Source organism: Microplitis demolitor, chromosome 5 (genome assembly GCF_026212275.2).
Source record: "Microplitis demolitor isolate Queensland-Clemson2020A chromosome 5, iyMicDemo2.1a, whole genome shotgun sequence".
Taxonomy (NCBI): domain Eukaryota; kingdom Metazoa; phylum Arthropoda; class Insecta; order Hymenoptera; family Braconidae; genus Microplitis; species Microplitis demolitor.
The window spans coordinates 18598698-18620177 of record NC_068549.1 but is presented as its reverse complement, the minus strand read 5'-3'; the positions used below and the strand labels follow the sequence as shown (position 1 = coordinate 18620177).

Here is a 21480-nt window from a genome sequence, read left to right as displayed (position 1 = left end):
AAGAATAAAATGAATAATAATAATAATAATTCTAAGATTTAGGCTGTAGTACATAAGGATGATTTTTTTTTTTTTTTTACAAAATTGTTTCCATAATTTGTCGTGATTTTCATCAATTATTTAATTTTCACAAGTGAAATAATGTTAATAATATTTAATAACTACTTAAATTAATATTACAAGCATGTTACAGTTAATCTCCTCTAATGAATCCAAATTACGGTAAGTACTGTAATTTACGGTAAATTAAGACCTTTAACGGTGAAATGCAACATTTTACAGTTAAATGTGGTACTTTATAGTAAATAGGCAGCTTTTCACAGTAAAAATACAATACTTCACCGCGAATTTGCGGTAAAGCAACGGCAATTTACCGTAAATGTGCGGCAAGCCTACAGTCTTTTACCGTAAAGTAAAGTATTGCACTGTAAAAACTGTAAAAATAAAAAAGCACATGTTGCTTCTGGCAAAAGTACCGAAAATTACCGCATATACTTGAAAACGATCGTCAATTGTCGGGCAGTCCCGCATTTTCGGTAAATTACCGCGCGATGCGGTAAATTATGGTAATTTACCGTAATTCGGATTCACTAGGGTCTAATTCTTTTATTTTAGACATTAAATTTCTATTATTTTAAATTTGTATTTCTCTAATAGATTCGTTCGGCTATTTTCGTATTGTATATATTTACGCTAGTTGGTTTTGTTGGGAATTTTTTTTCATTATAATAATGTAATGAATCAAATAGTCACAAACGCACGGGATATTAGCAACATTTTTTTTTTTTTTTTTACAAAAATTACTTTTGAATAAGAATTTATATTAAAATTTTTTCTCATGTTAACGTTGTTTTATTTAATTATTTTTTTTTTTTTTTACTCAAATCCCGTGCGATTGTGGAGAAGTGAATTTCCCTAATTACTATACGTACGCTTTTATTTATTTATTTATTTTTTTTGTTCAATATTTACAATCTTTTTTTATTTACACATAAACGTTTTATTTCTAACAGCTTTAACTCGCTATTAAGTGCGTTTAATTTTATAACTTTACACAATTAAATTTATTTATTTATTTGGTTTAATTACTTATTGTTATTTTTTTTTTTTTTTCAATTTAATGTTTATATTGATTTCACTTGTTTCAAAGTTATACAAATATTTTATTATTTTATTTTCTAATCATTCGAGAGTGCGTAAATAATCGCTACAATATAAAATGTGTGCGTATTTTTTTATTTTCCCTTATTTTATATTTCAATGAATTTATTTTTGTCATTTTTTTTATTTTATGTTTTTTTTTAAATTTATTCTCTATTTATAGTGAATGCAACATTCGAATAAATTCATTAAACTTGCGAGCAGCAAAAAGGCACGCCCATTTTTTTTTTTTTTATCATTATTTTATTTTTCCTATTTCAGTGTTACTTTTTTTAGAGTTTCATTTATGTAGTATTTTCTCCGTAACATCTCTTTGATGATAAATAAAACATCACTTGCATTGTAATGTACTGGATAAAAAACTAAATTTTAATTCTGCGTACAATGACTTTTTTTTCTTTATATCAACCCTTCATGTCCGGGATATATTTTGAATAATTGTAATAAAAGAAATTACATATAATCAACTATGATAAGCGAAGGTGACAATTTTTTTGCGTTACTAAATTAAATTTTTGGATACCGAAAAATAAAAAATATCCTTTCTATAATTAACAACTTTGCTATTATTATTATAGTTTTTATAATATACTATTGTCTATGTTACTGTCAGAAACTTTACAAGACGACTAATAAAACAATAGTATATTGGGTGGCAAAGGATAAAAGGAAACGATTCCAGACAAACGTGAAGTTGAATGCCTGAGCCGAAGGCGAGGGCTGATTTCTGAAGTCTAAAATCTTCTTCGGCTCAGGTAGGCAATTACGCATACGGGTTGAAATGTCATCTTCCGGCCTTGATGAGAAAGATAGTATTTAAAGGTAAAAAAAAACTAATTTGCTGGTTTTTGCTTCCCTTGTATAAAAATAAAAATAAAATTTGAGTTAAACGATGTGCTACTGAAGGCGTCGATATAACAATCGAATATATGGTTGGTTACACAAGCCTTAGGCTAATGGTACCAACACATAAGGATTTATGCCTAACTGACACTGAATGTATATAACAATTTATAAAATTAATGCCACTAACGAAAAAGAAACGCTGTTCCAATAAAACATCCACTGCGCAAGCTTAATTGCTACGCGCATGCGCATAATGGTTGATTAATCACGCGCATGCAGTTTAGAGATTCTAATCACGTTGGCAAAGTAGCACTGATTTAAAAGCAACGTCACTCAGTAAATGACCTTGAACTTGCTGGCAATTTGTACCGTAGGATAGGGATGAAACTTCGTTTGCCAATTGATTTTATATCAAACTTTATTCGAATTAGAGGTTAGCTTTTAAAATAATGATTAAGGCCGAAGATTATCAATTTTTTGACAAAAGAGCATCAAATTTATTTTTGTTATTATATGCACTTGATTTTATATTATGAGTAAACAAAAAAAAAAGCTTTACTTAAATTAAATAAAAATTGTTTTCATCAATTCTACGAATTCTTGAGACAAAATTATATATTCTCGAAAATTATCAAGAATATATGTTCTTGTATCAAGTAAATATTTTTAATAAAAGTATTTTTTTTTCTCAATATATTGACGAATATTTCTGATGATTTTTCTTGTACTCATTTATTAAAGCTAAATACTTATCGATCATCGAATAATCGATTGACAAGCTATAGGACATAAAGGATCAATTTACAAAATGCGGTAAAAGCTGATTAAAAAATGAAAAGCTATTACTAAGCAAATAATATATCTTTATATTATGAATCAATTTTTTCCGATCATTATATATATATTTATATATATAAGATGTCCTAAAAGATCGCACACTGTCAGGAACAAATAAAGGGAGCAATTATGTGACGAAAAGTTCTTAACATTTTTTTACCAGACACAAAAAGTTGCCAATCTAGGGATTACTCCTACCTTATTTTTTTCGAAAATTATTTGTGTCAGCCGCAAAAATAGTAAATAGCAAGAACACTTCGTCTCAAAATTACGCCCTCTATCGAGCTTTTAATTAATGCGCGTGACTTTCGAAACCCCTTTTATAGTTATAATATAGATATTAACATTAATGAATTTTAATGGCAGTAACTGATGGAAATTATTTCCGGTTAAATTCTACACGTATATTTTTTAATATTTTTTTAATATTACATCGCGACCTAGTTTTTATATTTACACGACTACAAGACAAGGTAACAATTATATAATACATAGAATCCCTTTGATCTTTTTGTGTTAATAGATCTCAAAGGAAGGACTTGAATTTATTATTTAAAGTATGAGAACTCAATATAACAATTCACAGTACACTTCTCTAAAGGGTCATTTCAGCGTTAGTTATATTTTTATTATTATTATTATTATTTTTTTTTTTTTTTAAGTATAACTATTAAGTTCATTAGTAATGTATATATTAGGGTGATTCATTTAGAATGACTATTTTTATTTTTTCACTCAGACTTCAAAATGATGTTGTAAACATAAAAAAAAACCTTGTTAGTTTCAGCCCTTAATTTTAATTTTTAATACTTTACATTTGATTTTGAAGTTTTCCCATTAAAATATGTAGGAAAGCATGGATTCTTTTTTAATTCGCTATGACTCAGCTGCATTTCAAGTTATCGGGTCGTCGTTTGCAACATTTTGTAGGTTATTTAATACTCTTCAAAAGTATCCTTAGTAATTTTGCTGAGACCCTAATTGTTTTTTCTGTATTGGTTCTGAAAATCATTTTTTAATAATAATTTGGGTTTTCAGTTGATATTGACTAAATAACGAAAGCTAGAGTAAAATTTCAGATAACTATTTTTTTAGTCGTCACAATTCGTCATGAATCGTTAATTGATAATTAAAGAAGATTAAATTTTTAATCGTTTTAAATTGTCGCGAATCGTCAATTGCCCTTATAAAGAGAAGCGATTTGAAACGATTTGCAATGTTGAATACCGATAAGAAGGGCGATTCAAAAGTATTCAAAGTATTCAAAAGCATTAAAAAATAATTCAAATTTTTTATTTCTAATCGTTTTAAATCGCTACTGTTAATAAAGGATGACGAGTCAAAAGAATTCAAAACGATTAAATTTTTAATCTTTTAAAATCGTCACGAATCGTCGATTGACGATGAAAGATGATTAAATAGATCTTCGAGAAGAAATTGTCTTTTGAAGATTTAGGACGATTAAATCTAAAAATCCATGATGATTATGACGATTAAAGACGATTTATGATGATTTAATTTTTAATCGATTTTAATCGTCACAAATCCTGTTGTTTAATCAGGAAAGGACCTCTTGGTTAAGTGGCTCATGTTTTTCGTCCACGTGATATAGGGATTTTATGAATTTTGTAAATAATATATTTTTTTAAAAAATTCGCCCAAATGCTTTTCAATTTTAATTTTAAATTCGTAAATAATATGCTTTTAAAGAATTTTACCCATTAATGAAAAGACGAAGGGTGAAATTTTATAGGCTTCGGAAAAATTTTTGACAAATATTATCATTTATAAGATTAATAAAATCCCTGTATCACGTGAATGAAGAACTTGAGTCACTTAACTAACAGGACCTTTTTTATAGAGAATAAAATTTTCTAGAATATCGTCATCTGCATTTTTATTGTAAATTTCATTATTTAGTCAATATTAACTAAAAACCCAACTTATCATTAAAAAAATTATTTTCAAAACCAATACAGAAGAAACAATTAGAGTCTCCGTAAAATTACTACGGAAACTTTTGAAGAGTATTAAATTACCTAAAAAATACCGTGAATGGCGACCTGATAACTTGAAATGCGGTTAAACTATAGAGAGTTAAAAAAAATCCAAACTTTTCTATGTATTTTAAATAGAAAAACTTTAAATTCAAATATAAAAGGGCTTGAAATTAAAATTAACGACTGGAATTTGCAGGGAATTTTTTTTTTAATGTTTACAACAGCATTTTGAGGTGGGGGTGAAAAAAACGATAGTCGTTCCAAATATACTACCCTAATACATATATTTACATATTATAATATGGTATAATTTATAATACAACTTGCGAGGTACACATCTATCTAAAAAAATAATTAACGTAGACGAGTCACAAAATGACATCGACTACGAACTACAGCATATTGAACAACGATCTCGGTTGTCCACAGCTCGCTACAACTATCAGCTTTAGAATTCGTATGCTTTACTTCATCTTATAATACTAAATGCTTAAAAGTTAATCGCAGCAATGCAGCTATGTCATCGACAAAAATTTTTAATTCAATTATTATTATTCTTGTTGTTTATTTATTTTCAAATTATTATATATTACATTAAATTTTAGTTTTCCCATTACTATATATCATTAATTATTTCTTTTAATTTGTATTTGTTTACAAAATACCTAATAATTGTTGGTTTCAGGCGGGTTAATTTTATTGGCTATAAGGTTCCTTTAAAATTGTCGCTGCATTATTTACATATTTATTAATATCGTATATTTATTGTTATTTGAATTACATATTATTATACTGGTTATTATTGTTTATCAATAATTCTTAATATTTGGGGTTTTTTTTTTCTGAATAATTATCGATTGCAAAAAAAAAAATTAATGATCAAATACAATTTTTATAATATGATTTTTTTGTATTTATATTTTGTGCATTTTAATAACAATTGAATATTTGAGGATGACTTTTTTTTTATGAAGATATTTAGAAACAATAATTTATTGATGAGTATAAATTTTTATTTATTCAATTATTGACAGTTTATTGTTTCAAAAATTACTCATTAAAATGACAAATTATTTATAGGGATATGCGAATAGCGTTCGAATGAGATCGAATGTAACTAATCGATTTAAAATTCCAATAAAAAAATCCAATTATTAAGTTTACAAATCATAGTTAAACTTTCGTTTCTTTTTGAACTTTCGCATTATTCAAAATAATCAAATAATGCGCGAAATTTCTAATTATGCTCAAATTTTTTTAATTATTCGATGAAATTCCAAATATTCGGTTCGAATCTTAAACATAAAATTTTTATCTAATTTGTGCTCTTGTGGATCTGAATTACCGTCAATTACGGTAATTCCCGAAATTTGCCGTAATTTATGGTATTCGGAAGAACTACGATAATTTATGGTAAACGCGTGTTGTAGGTTAAATACGGTATTTTACGACAAAAGTACGACATTTGAATCAAAATTACAGCATTTTTACCGCGAATTTTCAGTAAGAGAATAGTAATTCACCGTAAAATTGCGGCAAGCCTATGGTATTTTACCGTAAAGTGAAGTATTGCACTGTAAATACTGTAAAAATAAAAAAAAGGTGTTCAAGGTAAAAATGCTGCAAATTACGCAAATTTCCGCAAATTTCATTACAAAAATTTACGCAAAATTCATGACAAAATACCATTATTTGCCGTATAATATTGTAAATTACGGCAAATTTGCTGCATCAGTACCTACTTCATGGTAAGTTATGGCAAAATGCGAAAAATTGTTAAGTTCTATTGTGATACAAATCAATTGCAAGAATTCACGAATAATTCAGATTTTATACTCTCTAAATCTGCAACAGTGACTATTCACTGTTTCACAGTTATAAGTATACCAAGTGGTATACTTATATCTGTAAAATAGTGCATATACAATGTTTTTCAGTGGTTTTCACTGTTTCAGATTTAAAGAGTAATAATTTGAAAATATATGAATATTTCGAAAATTAACGAATATTTTGAATTACTTGTCAGTTCAAATTTTGAAATGAATATTGTATGATTTAACACGAATAATTCATTAGTTTCGAATATTCGCAACCCTAATTATTATTCGCACTATAAAAAATCTTTATGAGGGTGATTATACTATGGAGTACATAGATCTAAATAAACAATTTATCTGGTTTTTAAAAACACGATAATTTTCATAATAATACTGTGCTGAGTTTATATTTATTTCCTCTTAAATTTATCGTTAATGGTTGATTGAAATAAATTAATATTTACATCATGAAGGCGTTAATAATGATTAACAGTTTAAGTTGATTCGGATTAAAATTGCATATGGAAATTATTACGATTATTTTAATCCGCAACTGAATTGTATGTACACTTCACGGATTTATTTTTTATCAAAAATTTTGATGGTATTAAAAAAGTATAAAAATTAAATCCGAATAGTGTAAACATATCACTCGGTTTCATAGTGTATTATGTTTTTATTTTATTTTATTTTATTTTTTTTAACATCAAGTACTATAAACGTATTTGTCAATTAAAGCCGTCAGATAAAATTTATTCTCGACAGAAATTAATTAAAATTAATTAATAAAAATTTCGGTCTCATATGAAAACTCATAATTACTGAATACTTAAATTATAAAATCATCAATGATATTTTATAAATTACTAAGTGATTGTGTGACATCGCTTATTTTCGTCTTGGAATTTTTTTTTAGTATGTATTTTTTTTGACTCATTGGATTGATAAAAAAAATAAATATTTAAATTCAATGAATTAGTAAATAACCTCGATGATGTCCATTAGACGCCAATCAGTTCTATAATATTTTCCGTGACTTTTAAAATTATTATAATTCATTCTATGTATGTGCCTTTACTCAATTTTTGTTTAATCTATTGGGAAAAGCAAAAAAAGAACTGAGTTAGCGAAGACTAGTTCAATAATGTTTGGTTTATTTAATAAGATTAAAAAAAAGGCGGGAATTCCCTCACAGCACGATTAACGAAGTTTTAGTTACAAGAGCATCAAAACAAATAAAGTCACAAGAGTAAAACCATAAGAAATTTTCGTTAGAACCCAGAACGGACGACGTCAAGGAATTGTGTGTTTTGTTAAATTAAAACATTTTTATAAAAAAGTAAAATAAATCATATTATTATTTACATTTGTTTACTTATGTTGACCAAAATAACAAAATAAAAATAGTCATATTAATGGTACGTCATGTGACAAGGGATGAAACAAATCGATTTCAAACCAGGGTGAAGTTGGCTACCCGAGCCGTAGGCGAGACATGATTGACATCAACCACAGTCTGAAATCGTGTTTCATCTCGGATCACATAGTATATTTTTCATGACTAGATTGAAACTTAAAGTTTCAGTGTCAGCCGCCAGTTAGAAACAAGTTAATTTAAGATCAATGGTGTGATTAACTATTAGCGTAAGCGTACATTGTCATTTGCAATGAATAATTGAGCAGACACTATAACTACTATTTGTTATATACACTAATTTTTAAAAAAACTCATTTATGTAAATAAAATTAATGGTCTGAAATTACTATGGAACAAGTGACCAGTATCAGAATTTAAATTGCGTGTGCCTTTAGTTAGCGTGCAGAAACATTAGTTGTTTTTTCCCAAGGGATGAAACAAGTTTGTTTCTGCCCGATGACCGAAGGCATTCGCAATTTATGCGTTTGCTCATATTTGTTCACGGCATTGGATTAAAATTAGTTTGTTTTGACTGGTTGAAGAGACACTGAAATTTCAAGTTTAGATAATGGTATTATGAAAAGTAGTCTAATCAAAGTAATAATTTCAATTAAGATAATAAAAATCTCGAAAACATCCTTATAAAGGATTATCTCAATGTTTGTATTATATATCTTCAGTCGAAGTGTTTCAAAAATTTCATATTCCAGAATTCGAAATTGGTTCATAAAAAAAAAAAAAATTCAGGTTAAATATTTTTCGGTAATATTAATCTCTAACGATACTGGCGCGCTTCTTTAATTTTACTTCTTAATGTGCATAAAAAAATAAATTTAAAATTATTTGAAGAAACGGATTTGAAAACTTTTAAAGAAAGCTAACTTATCTTTGTTGTTCTACAAGTATAACATAATATGTTTTCAGTCTATCAGAATAAATTCATTTTGTAGCAACTTTTTTTTTGTTTTTCTGTTGCGCTTGCTAGGCCCTTATAAAACATTGGAACAAAATAAAAAATATTACTCGCTAAAAGTTATGTTTTGGTAAAAATAAACATATGGAGCTCAGGAAATATGCACAGCAGCTTTCGTTAGTATTAATATCAAGGAAAAACATTTTACTTGAATTTTTTAACTTCCCGCTATGAAAATTGAAAATTTTCTAAAAAAAAGTCCTGGCGGATTCGAATTACGGTAATTTACCGCACTTTTTCGTAATTATGGCATATTGTGGCACTTTACAGTAATATACGGTAATGTAAGATTAACTACAATAACCTACGGCCATTTACCGTACTTGCGATATTTATACAGTATACATTTTTATTTCTCCTATTTTTACAGTGCAATACTTCACTGTACGGTAAAATACCACATGCTTGCCGTAATTTCACAATAAATTACCGTTCTCTTACTGCAGATTTTCGGTCAAAGTACTGTACATTTGTTGTAAAATATCGTGCGTTTACGGTAATTCACCGCATAATTCCGTATTTTATCGTAAAACACCCTATTTTTCCGTAAAATACTGTGTTTTCCGAATACAGTAAATTACGGCAAATTACGGCAATTTCCCGTAATTCGGATCTGCCAGAAAGGAGAGTTGTATTTTTTTAACCGAATTTCACAGCCTGGAAGGTGATACAATATAATATTGTATATTAGGGTGTGCCATTTTGAGGTGACTATTTTTTTTAACAAAAAAACAGGCTGAAAACTCGTAGGAAGGTGAGAAAAGAAGCCTGATAAAAGCGGAGCTCTTAATATCAATATTTAGAGATGCCTATTTCTAATTTTTCATTTCCCATTTAAATAACATGGGAAAAAAAATATTTTATTTTTTTATTTTTCTAGCTTAGCATTCGCACCTCATATAAATAAGTCCATAGCATGATTTTATATAAAATTTAACGCTCTACAAAAAAGGTCTCTTATCATTTTTGATAAATCTATCCATTCAAAAGTTATTAGAGCTGGGATTCAAATCTATAATAAATTTCCAGATGTTTTTACTTTTTGAGCGGAACTATTAGACTTATCCAAAAATGTCATTGATTCTTTTTTATAGACAATTTTATTTCCTACAAATTATTTTCAATGAAGTTTTTTGAAATTTCGCATTGCTTTCTAGTTATTTTCATTTTAAAACCAAGCTCGTAAAAATAATAGTCTTCTAATCTATTTTGAGAACTTAACATTAAAATGAAAATAACTAGAAAACAATGCGGAATTTTAAAAAACTTCATTGAAAATAATTTGTAGGAAATAAAATTGTCTATAAAAAAGATTCGATGACATTGTTTGATAAGTCTGATAGTTCCGCTGAAAAAGTAAAAAAATCTCAAAATTTATTATAGATTTGAATTTCAGCTCTAATAACTTTTGAATGGATAGATTTATCAAAAATGATAAGAGACCTTTTTGTAGAGCGTTAAATTCTCTATAAAATTATGCTATGGACTTATTTATATGAGGTGTGAATGCTAAGCTAGAAAAATAAAAAAATAAAATATTTTTTTCCCATGTTATTTAAATGGGAAATGGAAAATTAGAAATAGGCATCTCTAAATATTAATATTAAGAGCTCCGCTTTCAACTGGCTCCTTTTCTCACTTTCCTGAGAGTTTTCAGCCTGTTTTTTTGTTGAAAAAAATAGTTGCCTCAAAATGGCACACCCTATTGTATATGTATGTTTTTTTTCGATCTGATGATTCCAATTAATAAAATTTTTTTAACTTTTCCTATACTTTTCACAGCTGCTAGTAAACCCATTTTCCAGCTGTGACAAAGTCAATATTCAATAAAGTAAGAATTGAATAACAACAGTAGACTATTGTTCACATTGGCAACCGATATACCTTAAATATTATTATACAAGTTTAAATATTAGTTAATTTGAATTATTTACTTGAACCTACTATGGATTATTATAAATTATTTTATTATTACTATTAATAATAATTAATAATATTATTATTACTATTATTTTTATAATAATTATTTTTTATTATTGTTATCGTTATTTTTATTATACTAATACAACGACGACGTTGATGACAAAGACGACGACGATGTAAAATCACGAGCAAGGACTATTGAGGAGGACACCTGACAACTGTGTCTTTGGCATATTCGCTGAATTTCTTATCAATAGGAACTCTATCGTCGTACAGAGTTGGTGCTTGTAAAATAATTCCAGCTGTTCCAACTAATACAGCTAAAGTGAAGATCCACAGAAATAATCTGTCCAATACCATCGCAACATATTTCCAGTCTTCTTTCACCTAAATATTAAGAAAATACGAAAAAAAAAAAAAAGTAAATTTAATATATGATAATAAAATTAAAAAAATATATATTACATTGGGGTGTTTCAAAAAAACAAACATTTTTTTTTATGGTGTACAAAAATTGAAAGTATAACTATAAATAAAAATTTTGGCACCAGTCTGGACTCTTAATAATGTTATTTAGGTTTGCCTCAACCCATTTTTCTATTTTCCATTTAAATAACACGGGAAAAAATTTTTTTTTTTTTTTTTAGAATTTTCTAGTTCCGAAACTAATCAACGGATTTTTATGCACAGTAATTTTTTTGTAGGAGATTGAACGCTCTTCAAAAAAAGTCTCTTATCTTTTTTCGATAAATCCCACAGTTCAAAAGTTATTCAAGCCCTAAGTCAAATTTATTGTAAATTTTGAGATTTTTTTACTTTTCCGGCGAAACTATCAGTCTTATCAAATAATGTCATTAAAACTTTTTGTAGATAATTTAATTCCTTACAAATTATAATGAATAAAGTTTTTCGAAATTCCGCATTGTTCACGAGTTATTCTCATTTTAATGTTAAGCTCTTAAGAATATAGATTTCTGATTGATTTTAAGAGCTTGACATTGAAATGAAAATAACTTGTGAACAATGCGGAGTTTCGAAAAACTTTATTCATTACAATTTGTCAGGGATAAAATTATCTACAAAAAGTTCCAATGACATTATTTGATAAGACTGATAGTTTCGCCGGAAAAGTAAAAAAATCTCAAAATTTACCATAAATTTGACTTAGGGCTTCAAGAACTTTTGAACTGTGGGATTTATCGAAAAATGACAAGAGACTTTTTTTGAAGAATGTTCAATCTCCTACAAAAAAATTTACTGTGCATAAAAATCCGTTGATTAGTTTGGGAACTAGAAAATTCTAAAAAAAAAAAATTTTTTTTTCCCGTGTTATTTAAATGAGAAATAGAAAAATGGGTTGAGGCAAACCTTAATATCATTATTAAAAGCCCGGATTAGTGCTAAAATTTGTATTTTTAGTTATACTTTCAATTTTTGTATACCATAAAAAAAAAATGTTTGTTTTGTTGAAACACCTTAATATTACATGGAAAAGTTTGAACAATACTGCTCACTGAGTCATGAGCTTACAGTGACGCTCGTTTCTAGAATCATTCTCAGTCAGGTAAAACACAAGAATCATTTACGTGCTGCACACAATCCATTCCCGTGTAACACCGTAACCACTTATGTGGCGCCCATGTCTGAACAGTGTTCGACACCATACCTACTTTTGCTGCACACGAAGTAGACCTTTTGAAACACTATTCACACATGGGTGGCACATAACCGAGTAAGTTGTTGCACGAAATATAAATCGTATGTAGCCAGGAATGGTTCTTGTGCTAGTACTTACATTAAGTAATGCTGTAAAGCAAGAAAATGTGTTCATGTACATACACATGTACGAGAATATATTTGTGAAGTGGTTTATTCTTGTGTTAAAGAAGTTGTTGCGCTAGACTGAGTACGATTCTAAAGATGAACTGTAACGGCAGTCGTATTCAAATTTTTTCGTGTAAAGACAGGGTATGCTCACTTTTTGAATGAAAAAAAAAAAATAATTATTACCTTAGTTGAGTCTTCAAGCATTTTTGTATGTTCAGCAATAAAACGTACACAGATGCAGGATCTGTGTATTTCAGGTGGACAACTTGAATGTGAAAAGGTTGAAGCATTTCGTAGAACTGGACTCTTTACTTCTTCAATTCCAGCTACACCCGCTAAATCTTCACACTCTGCGTTCAAAGGAAGCGGGGGTACTGGGCCGTGGATCAGGCAACTTCCTCCAAATCTTGCTTGCTCTGCCAATCTATTGAAATAATGTTTGCTTATATATTTATGCATATTGTATTCACGGACAACAATTGATGGTTTATTTTTTTAACTTCCCGCTATGGAAATTTTTAATTTAAAAAAAAAAGGAAGTTATTGGTTTCGGTCCGATTTTCAAAAATCGAATTTTCATCAGATGTCGACATTTTGAGGTCCTAGGAAGTTATTCTATTTCCGGATGGACGTCCGTGTATATGTGTGCGTGCATATTTTTGTTTATGTGTGTGTGTGCTTACGGTAAGAATGCCGCAGAGTACGGTAAAGTGCCGATTACCGTAAGTCGTCGTAAAATGCCATAAATTACCTATATTACTGAAAATTTTCATAAATTACCGCGACGTGCGGTAAATTATGGTAATTTACCGTAAATTGGATGCGCCAGGGTGGTTAAAATTTATTAAATAACATATGAGTTGCAACACTAGTATAATACTATCATTATTAACCCTTTTCCACTTGACCTTGAGTCCCTACTCTTAATTTGAATCGTCCATCCTCGTCTTAAAGCGAGAGAGCGTTAGCCTGTTGAGAAGAGAAGGGGCAGAAAAAATAGTAGAAGGGGGCGCATGCATGCACTATTACGACTAAACCGTTACTCACACAGCCTTAACAACGAACTTTGATTGGCGTTACTTCCGTAGAGCTCACACCGATACATTTCGATACACACTTTCGGGAAAAGGTTAATGTAGATTATTTTAAATAAAAAAATAAATACCAAGTGTCGAAATAATTAAGGATTTTAGATAGATAAACTCATACATTTACATCATCGGTGGTGTGACGTTCTAATTCACAAAGTCGAAAATTTAACACTGTGCGTCGTGTAACTTTCACAACGCAGTGTTAAAAATTTTAACACGAAATCACGGACGTTACACTGCGGACTCAAAATTTTTAGTGTGTTTTACATTTGACTTTGAAATGTTTACTTAATTTGATAAAATGTTTGCTAAGTAAAGGCGTTTACTTAAGTCTAAAATGTTTATTTTTCCCAGAGTGTAGTAAACATTAATTTTTTTACCAGTGTATTTAAATGAAAAATAGAAATTAAGGAAGGAAATAAAATTTACCTAGACGATGAGAGGTCTTCTTTAGAAACATGTCGACTAGAAAACCTCTTGGGTGTTAAATGTTCCTCACTGTCTTCTTGACTCGAGGGATGATAAGGATAATAGCTAGTTTTTTCTTTTCCTCTAACTGTTCTCATGAGAACTCGACCAGAAGAAAATCTGAAACATTTATATCAAAAACGTTTGCAATAATAAATAAGTTGGTCTATTGACTTTAAGCTTCAAATAAAAATACATTGGGAGCTTGAAGGGCTTATCGATTTGAACATATTGCGTTCACCAGAAAAAAAGGCACTCTCCATTAAGCTGGGAAATTTTATTCTACCTCTTGTATTGCAATGATATCAATGATAAAATAAAAAACTACTAAAGTGTTGATAAGAAAAATTGTCGTAAAGCGCAACAACTTTGCAAACGTAGAAAGTCATTTATTTTTTTTTTTTTTTTTTTCTACTGAATGAAACCACAAATGATCTGGGTCTACATCAGCACACTATTATTCTCCGAAGTTCTCGCTTTTCACTATGATATTTGTATAAATAGATGTTCATTATTATTATTGTTTTTTTTTTATTTCTGTTTTTTCGATTTATTTTTCGGTTGGTATATTTTTTATGTATAAAGATAAAATACTAACCGACTTGGCTCGAACTTATATTGCGGCCTCCGCATCACTAGTAACCGTGGTAAAATGTGGATAAATACTCGTTTTACCCACGGTGCCATTTTATGAGTTTGTGGTGAACGAAAATGAACATTTAAGACTACCACAGTCACACATATACTGAAACAGATAAAATATAATTACATTGTTAGCAATTAAACTGAGTTTATATAACTTAAATATTATGCTTTCCTATTTTTTAAAAAATTAAATGAATAAATCATCCACATATAATGAAATTTAAAGTACGCTAATTAATTTCGTTATTAAATCAATTATTAAAATGAAATATTTAAATGAATGTAACATTTGAAATGAGATAAAACCTTTTAAATGTAGTCATTAACGTTAAATCTATTTTACTTTACTTCTATAAATTTTAATTATTCATGAAACAATTAACAGTTAATCAAAGGGTCTCAGGAGCGCTGCTTATTAAAAGTCACCTATAAAAAGTAAAGTTTATATTTTGACTTATAAAGGGAACATACTCGTTCTCTTAAAATTCCCAGCAAGAGAGTCTACTTCGGGTGATTTCGGTGTGTACTCCTCTGGGTGTTTTACAATTAAGAGATATTCAAAAAATTCCAAATTTTCAAGTGATTTTCAATAGCTTCCCAGACGGAATTCAAGTCGGAATAACTGCTTTACGACGTCTTTTTGAAAGCGTCTTCAAGAAGTCTTATGATGACTTCTTAAAGATGTCATTTTTAAGAACTCTTAATTAAGAGTTTTTGAAGACTCCGTAAATAAGACGTCAGTTTTGTGATGTCTAAATGTATTCATATTTAAACTTCTTTATGAAGTCAAAATTAGAAGCTCCTTAGAGACGTCATGGAAAGGAACTCTTTGAGAACTCTTTTTAAAGACATCTTACTGAGTTCGCTAGGTGGCGCATTCGACATCTTGAGAACTTCTTAAAGACTTTTTTAAGATGTTGATGAGACATCCAATTCATAAATAGGAAATTCAAAACTCAGCTATCAAAATTCAAAATTTTGCTATCTGGGTTGTAACTTGGAGGGAAATGGTCCTACAGTAAAAGCAAAAAAACCGAATTGTAGCTTCAAGTGTCTGGTTTACAGATTTAAAAACAAACAATTTTTTTTTTCGTAATTCTCAAATATCTTCTGCTTCATCAAAAGATCTAAAATCTTAAAAATAGTTGATAGCTGACACCCTTCGATTGCTGCAAGAACCATTCAATTCGGTCAATTAGTTCAAAAGTTTTAAAAAGTTTACACACGCGCACACTCATATAGACCCTTGTATACTTGTATACATGCGTATAAACTTCCCGCTGTTTTCGAGCTCGAGAGTACTCTTGCATGCAATTGTTTTTTTATGAACTTTTCAAGCTCAAACAAGTTACGTTTTATGTTAAAGTTTGAAAATTTAAGATTTAGAAATCATCGTTAAAGAAGCGTTTTTTAAATTTTTTATTCCCGAATACCGATTATGTTCAATAAAATACATGTATTCAGGCAGAAATCAATGTCAGTGATTAAAATAAAGATTTAAATAAATTTTGACTCAGATGAGACTGTAAAGATATAAAATATCCGAAAAAATATTAAACTAAGGAACGATATACATTATTTTATGTGGTGATCGAAAGAGACCATAAAGACATAGAGTTGGCATGATTTTGAACCCATTTTAGTACATTATATTATGATTTATCCGGGAAAAATATTATAAAATTTTACTTTCAACTTTTCGACGTCGATATCTTTTTGACTAGTCAACCGATTTCGACGTTCGATGTGCCAATCAAGGCGTTTTATTGAGTTCAAGAACTGACGTAGGAATTGATCAGATGAGTCATTTTAAAGATAATTAAAAAAACCGTTTCTCACAATTTCTATCTTCAACGATCTCTCGAACGAATTAAACTATTGAGATATTTGAGGTGGCAATCGATGCGTTTTATTGAGATCTACAGCCGATTAGATAATCAAATCGATCGATCAAGCTGTTTCTAGAAAATTATGAAAAAACTAAATAAAAAAAATTTTTTTCTTTTTCACTGCTTCTACATCTTAGTCTATTGAACCGGTCTTGAAATTTTCAGGAAAGTTGACGGCCGACATACTTTTTCGATTGCTACAAAAGTCACCTCAATCGGTAAATTCATTAAAAAGGTATGGAGAGTTTACATCCATACATACATACACACATAAAAACAGACAATTGGACATCATTCCGAAAATCAGGGTGAAAACAATAACTTCCCTAATTTTTGAAAATTTACAATTTTCTTAGCGGGAAATTCAAAAATTTTATCAGCCCTTGAAATTCTAGCAAATGTTATATTTCAACGACTTTCAACTGCAAGAGAAACTCTTTTACTTGATAATAAATTATACCAATAATTAAAAAAAGTTAGTGAAAATGAAATTATAATTTATGTCATCACTAATTGAATTGGTAGATGGTATAAATGTATGGTATTTTCTTGTATCATTTGTAACCTCTATTATATTCGTGACAGTGTTACAGTGTCAGTATTCAAGTCGATCCAAATTACAACCACTTTTTCATCTACGTAAGTATCTTCAGCATTGATCAACGTCGAGTGAAAAGTACGACGCAATTTATTCGTGACTCTTGAGATGAAAGCTGCGGTTATATTAAGGAAAAAAAAATAACGAAAGAAAAATCTTTTTTTTTTTTTTTTTTTTTTTTTTTAATAGTGGTGAATATAGCACAGTTAAAAAGAAAATTTTTTCTTCATATTTCATGAATATATCGTTCATAAAGAAAAAATTTATCTTCCATCAGTATAAACTCAAGTAATATTTTTATTTCCATTTATACTGAAATAAATTGTTACGTCATTATTCAAAATTTTAACGATTTCCGGATAAAAATTATGAAATGTATTGCTTATATAAAAAAAAAGAAACGTTAGAGGCAAGTAAAGACACATAGAGAAATTTATCCGTCGAAAAAGTTGATATATATATATATATATATATATATATATATATATATATATATATATATATATATATATATATATAATGGAAGAAACATTAAAAAGAAACTGAAATGAATGATATTACTTTGTTACTATTTACATCGTGGTTATACTAAAATAATAGAAAAACTTTTTAAATTTTTTTACTCTCCATTGTTTATATTCATTATGGATTTTTGCCAAAGTGATATTTCATATTTTTTTAACACTATTACATGGAAAAAAATGATGCTCGAAATTTTAACAGTTTGTAGTTTATTTTCAACTTAAAATTAGTATATTCGATACTAATATCAAACGAGGATCATTATATATATTACAAAATGGCTATTATTTATATTAAAATTTGATACACATACAGAGCAAAATTTGTAATTTCGTATATTAAAATTAGTATGAAAAAGAATCTATAAATTGCTATCTACAGTTATACTATTCAAATAAACATAGAAAAATTTTAAGAATAAGGCACCGAAACATTAGTAAACGTACATATTAATATATAAAGATCTAGTATACGAATTTTTCATTTTATTATTTATCACTTATTCGATATATGTATATAATAAATTAATTTATAATAACGAATAAATAACATTTTATATTAATTATTAGTCAATGGGATAGAATTTATAAAATAAGAGTTAAAAATTTTCGGTATTTTTATGAGCAAAAAATCAGTATCTAGTATACTAATTTTTCATTTTATTATTTGCCACTTATTCGATTTATGTATATTGTAAATTAATTTATAATGATGAATAAATGATATTTTTAGCTAATAATTGATCAGTGATATCGAATTTATAAAATAAAAGCTTGTAACTTTTGCAATTTTCGGCTGGAAAAATCAGTAAGATAGCAATTTTTAATTTGACCAATCATTACTTTTTAATAGATTATGCCATAAATTAATCAACTTTCACTGATTAGTCACGTATTAGACCTAAAAGTAATAATATTTAGCTAGGTTTTGAAATAATTGATAGTAGTTTTTAGGAATCTACAAAAATTAGTAAACTACTTTGCATTAAGTACATAATAGTATTTATTATTGATAACAAATTCCACTTTTTACTATTACTAGACAAAACATGCTCGCTTCGCTTGCCTTCATTCTTTCACAACTCCCGCCACTATCTCAGTTGACCAATTGACAACCGAATAAAATAGTCACAGAAGTGACCTAAAACCATACGACACCCAGTCATCAACTTTTTGCAAGAGGATTTATTAATTTTTAATATTCTGTTTTTTCCTTGTATACTTTTTATCACTATGATATTTTTTATCTGAATATTTGATTCAAAAATTTTTATGAAATTAGTTTATAAAGATTCGTAAATGTAAGATTTTCGCCCCGAATTAAGTGGCTTAGAGCATGAAATTATTATGTTAAGTTAGTAACATTTTGGACGGAAAAGGTTACCTTAGGTCTTAAAAGCTATGCATAAGAATGAGCTTTAATATATATGTATATATACGTACACTTATGATTGCTTTTTTTTTAAATTGAGATTTTTTGTTTGAACTTTACAAGCAACATTTGATAGTTTTTCAGGTTGTATTGAAAGCTTTCCCAAATTCTGAGCATATTGACAAATTTGAAAAAATTTTCTTAATTATGCACATCTATATCTTAATTGTTGATATTGCTTACCTAATAAGAATAGTTAATAGTGAATAGTACATTGTGTAGAGGATCTAACAAGAGAGGATTTGCAACAGAAGATGATCGCATAGGGTGGATTCCTATCAGCTATCAGTACAAGTGTAGAGCACCGTACTCATAAGGGTATTCATGTGAAATTCACTCCGAGTCGGTTAGTTATATACCTCCGCTTATTGGAGATTTTCTTCTTTACATACTTTATTGTTTGTGGAGCTCGCTGAGAGAGATTGATTTAGAAGTACAGTAAATTATACAAAAATGATTATACGGGACTCTATTATAGCGAGAGAAAAAAGGATAATAACTAACTTACGAATAAATCAAGAAAAAGACATCAACCCTACTTCTTCCAGTTCCAATTTTCTGCTCCTCTAAACAAAGTGTAATTCCCATGAAATTAGTGATTAAAAATTACAATAATCGATTATAGCGCTTTATACCAGGATATGAAGAAAAGGAAGAAAACGATGAAATCAGGAAAAAATTTTTTAGATTTGTTCATTGAAACATGATATTAGAGATGTGCATTTTTCATTTTTTTCTTTGTTTTGCAATAAAGTTTATAAAACAAAACGTATAAAGCTTATTTTGTTTAAATGTATTGGATGTTGAATGAGCGGCTAACAAGAATAAGCGATCCTGTATAGAAGAATATTGAGGATAAAAAAAAACTTTGTGAAAGTAAATTGAAACCTTGTTTAAGGTTCCCATGCAGCCCTATCAATTGCTTGAAAAAAGTTTTCGCCACGGGCTTTTCAGTCGTCTCAACGGATTCGTCTTCTAGAATTTCTCTTCTTTTTTAAAATGTCAGCATTTTTTTTTTGTTTTTATTTTATTTGCGACCGAAGCTTTCATTCTTTTTTTTTTTGACTATTCTTGTATTTTCCCGTTTCTCAGTCGTCAATATATATATATATATATATATATATATATATATATATATATATATATATATATATATACATATTCTCAAGGGATTTCACCGAACGAAAACGTCACCACGTCATAAGATGAAAAGTGAACTGGAGACGATGAGTTTTCTTTCAAAGTTTAACTTACTACGCGGTTATGAAAGAAGGGTTCAATTGCAATAGAAAAGTAATGTTAGCTATGAAAATCTCTATAAAATATTGCAATACTTCATAGAGAAAAAAATAAATATTTATACAGTAGTATAACATATACTTTTGTAAATAATTATTAAAAAAAAATAATTTATTCCAAATTAAGTTTTTGATGTTAAAAAATTCTGTAATATCGCCATCAGGTATTTGTAGGAAAGAGTAGAGCTAAAAATTCCGGAAGTAAGTTGTTCCGATCACTTTATTTCAAAACGAAAGAAGAAAAAATATGTTTAAAATGTTTATGAATACGTGAGTAAATCAAGCAATTTTTTTGGCCATTTCAGCCAAGCCAATCGCCCAGACAGAATTCAAGTCGGAATAACTGCTTTATGACGTCTTTTTGAAAGCGTCTTCAAGAAATCTTATAATGACTTCTTAAAGATGTCATTTTTAAGAACTCTTAATTAAGGGTTTTTGAAGACTCCATAAATAAGACTTCAGTTTTGTGATGTCTAAATGTATTCATATTTAAATTTCTTTATGAAGTCAAAATTAGGAGCTCCTTAAAGACGTCATGGTAAATTCATATTGGTCTTATTTGTGAAGTCAAAAGAATTCTTTAAGAACTCTTTTGAAGACGTCTTACTGAGTTCGCTAGGTGGCGCATTCGACATCTTGAGAACTTCTTAAAGACTTCTTTAAGATGTTGATGAGACGTCCAAATCATAAATAGGAACTTATTCAGAACCCATCAAGACGTCATTTTGCTATCTGGG

General features: G+C 28.4%; 1 protein-coding gene across 3 annotated transcripts in view; it reads right to left on the bottom strand.

Moving 5' to 3' along the window:
* Nucleotides 1–11116: 11116 nt before the first annotated feature.
* Nucleotides 11117–21480, bottom strand: part of LOC103569095 (acetylcholine receptor subunit alpha-like) — a 250877-nt gene continuing 240513 nt past the window's right edge. For all 3 annotated transcript variants that reach the window (XM_008546202.2, XM_008546203.2, XM_008546204.2), the window contains 4 exons: nt 14959–15105; nt 14322–14480; nt 12985–13225; nt 11117–11361 (listed from right to left, as the gene is read on the bottom strand). In XM_008546202.2, coding sequence (XP_008544424.1) covers nt 11170–11361; nt 12985–13225; nt 14322–14480; nt 14959–15105 — 739 coding nt within the window. In that variant the 3' untranslated portion in view covers nt 11117–11169. The remainder of the gene's footprint in view (nt 11362–12984; nt 13226–14321; nt 14481–14958; nt 15106–21480) is intronic.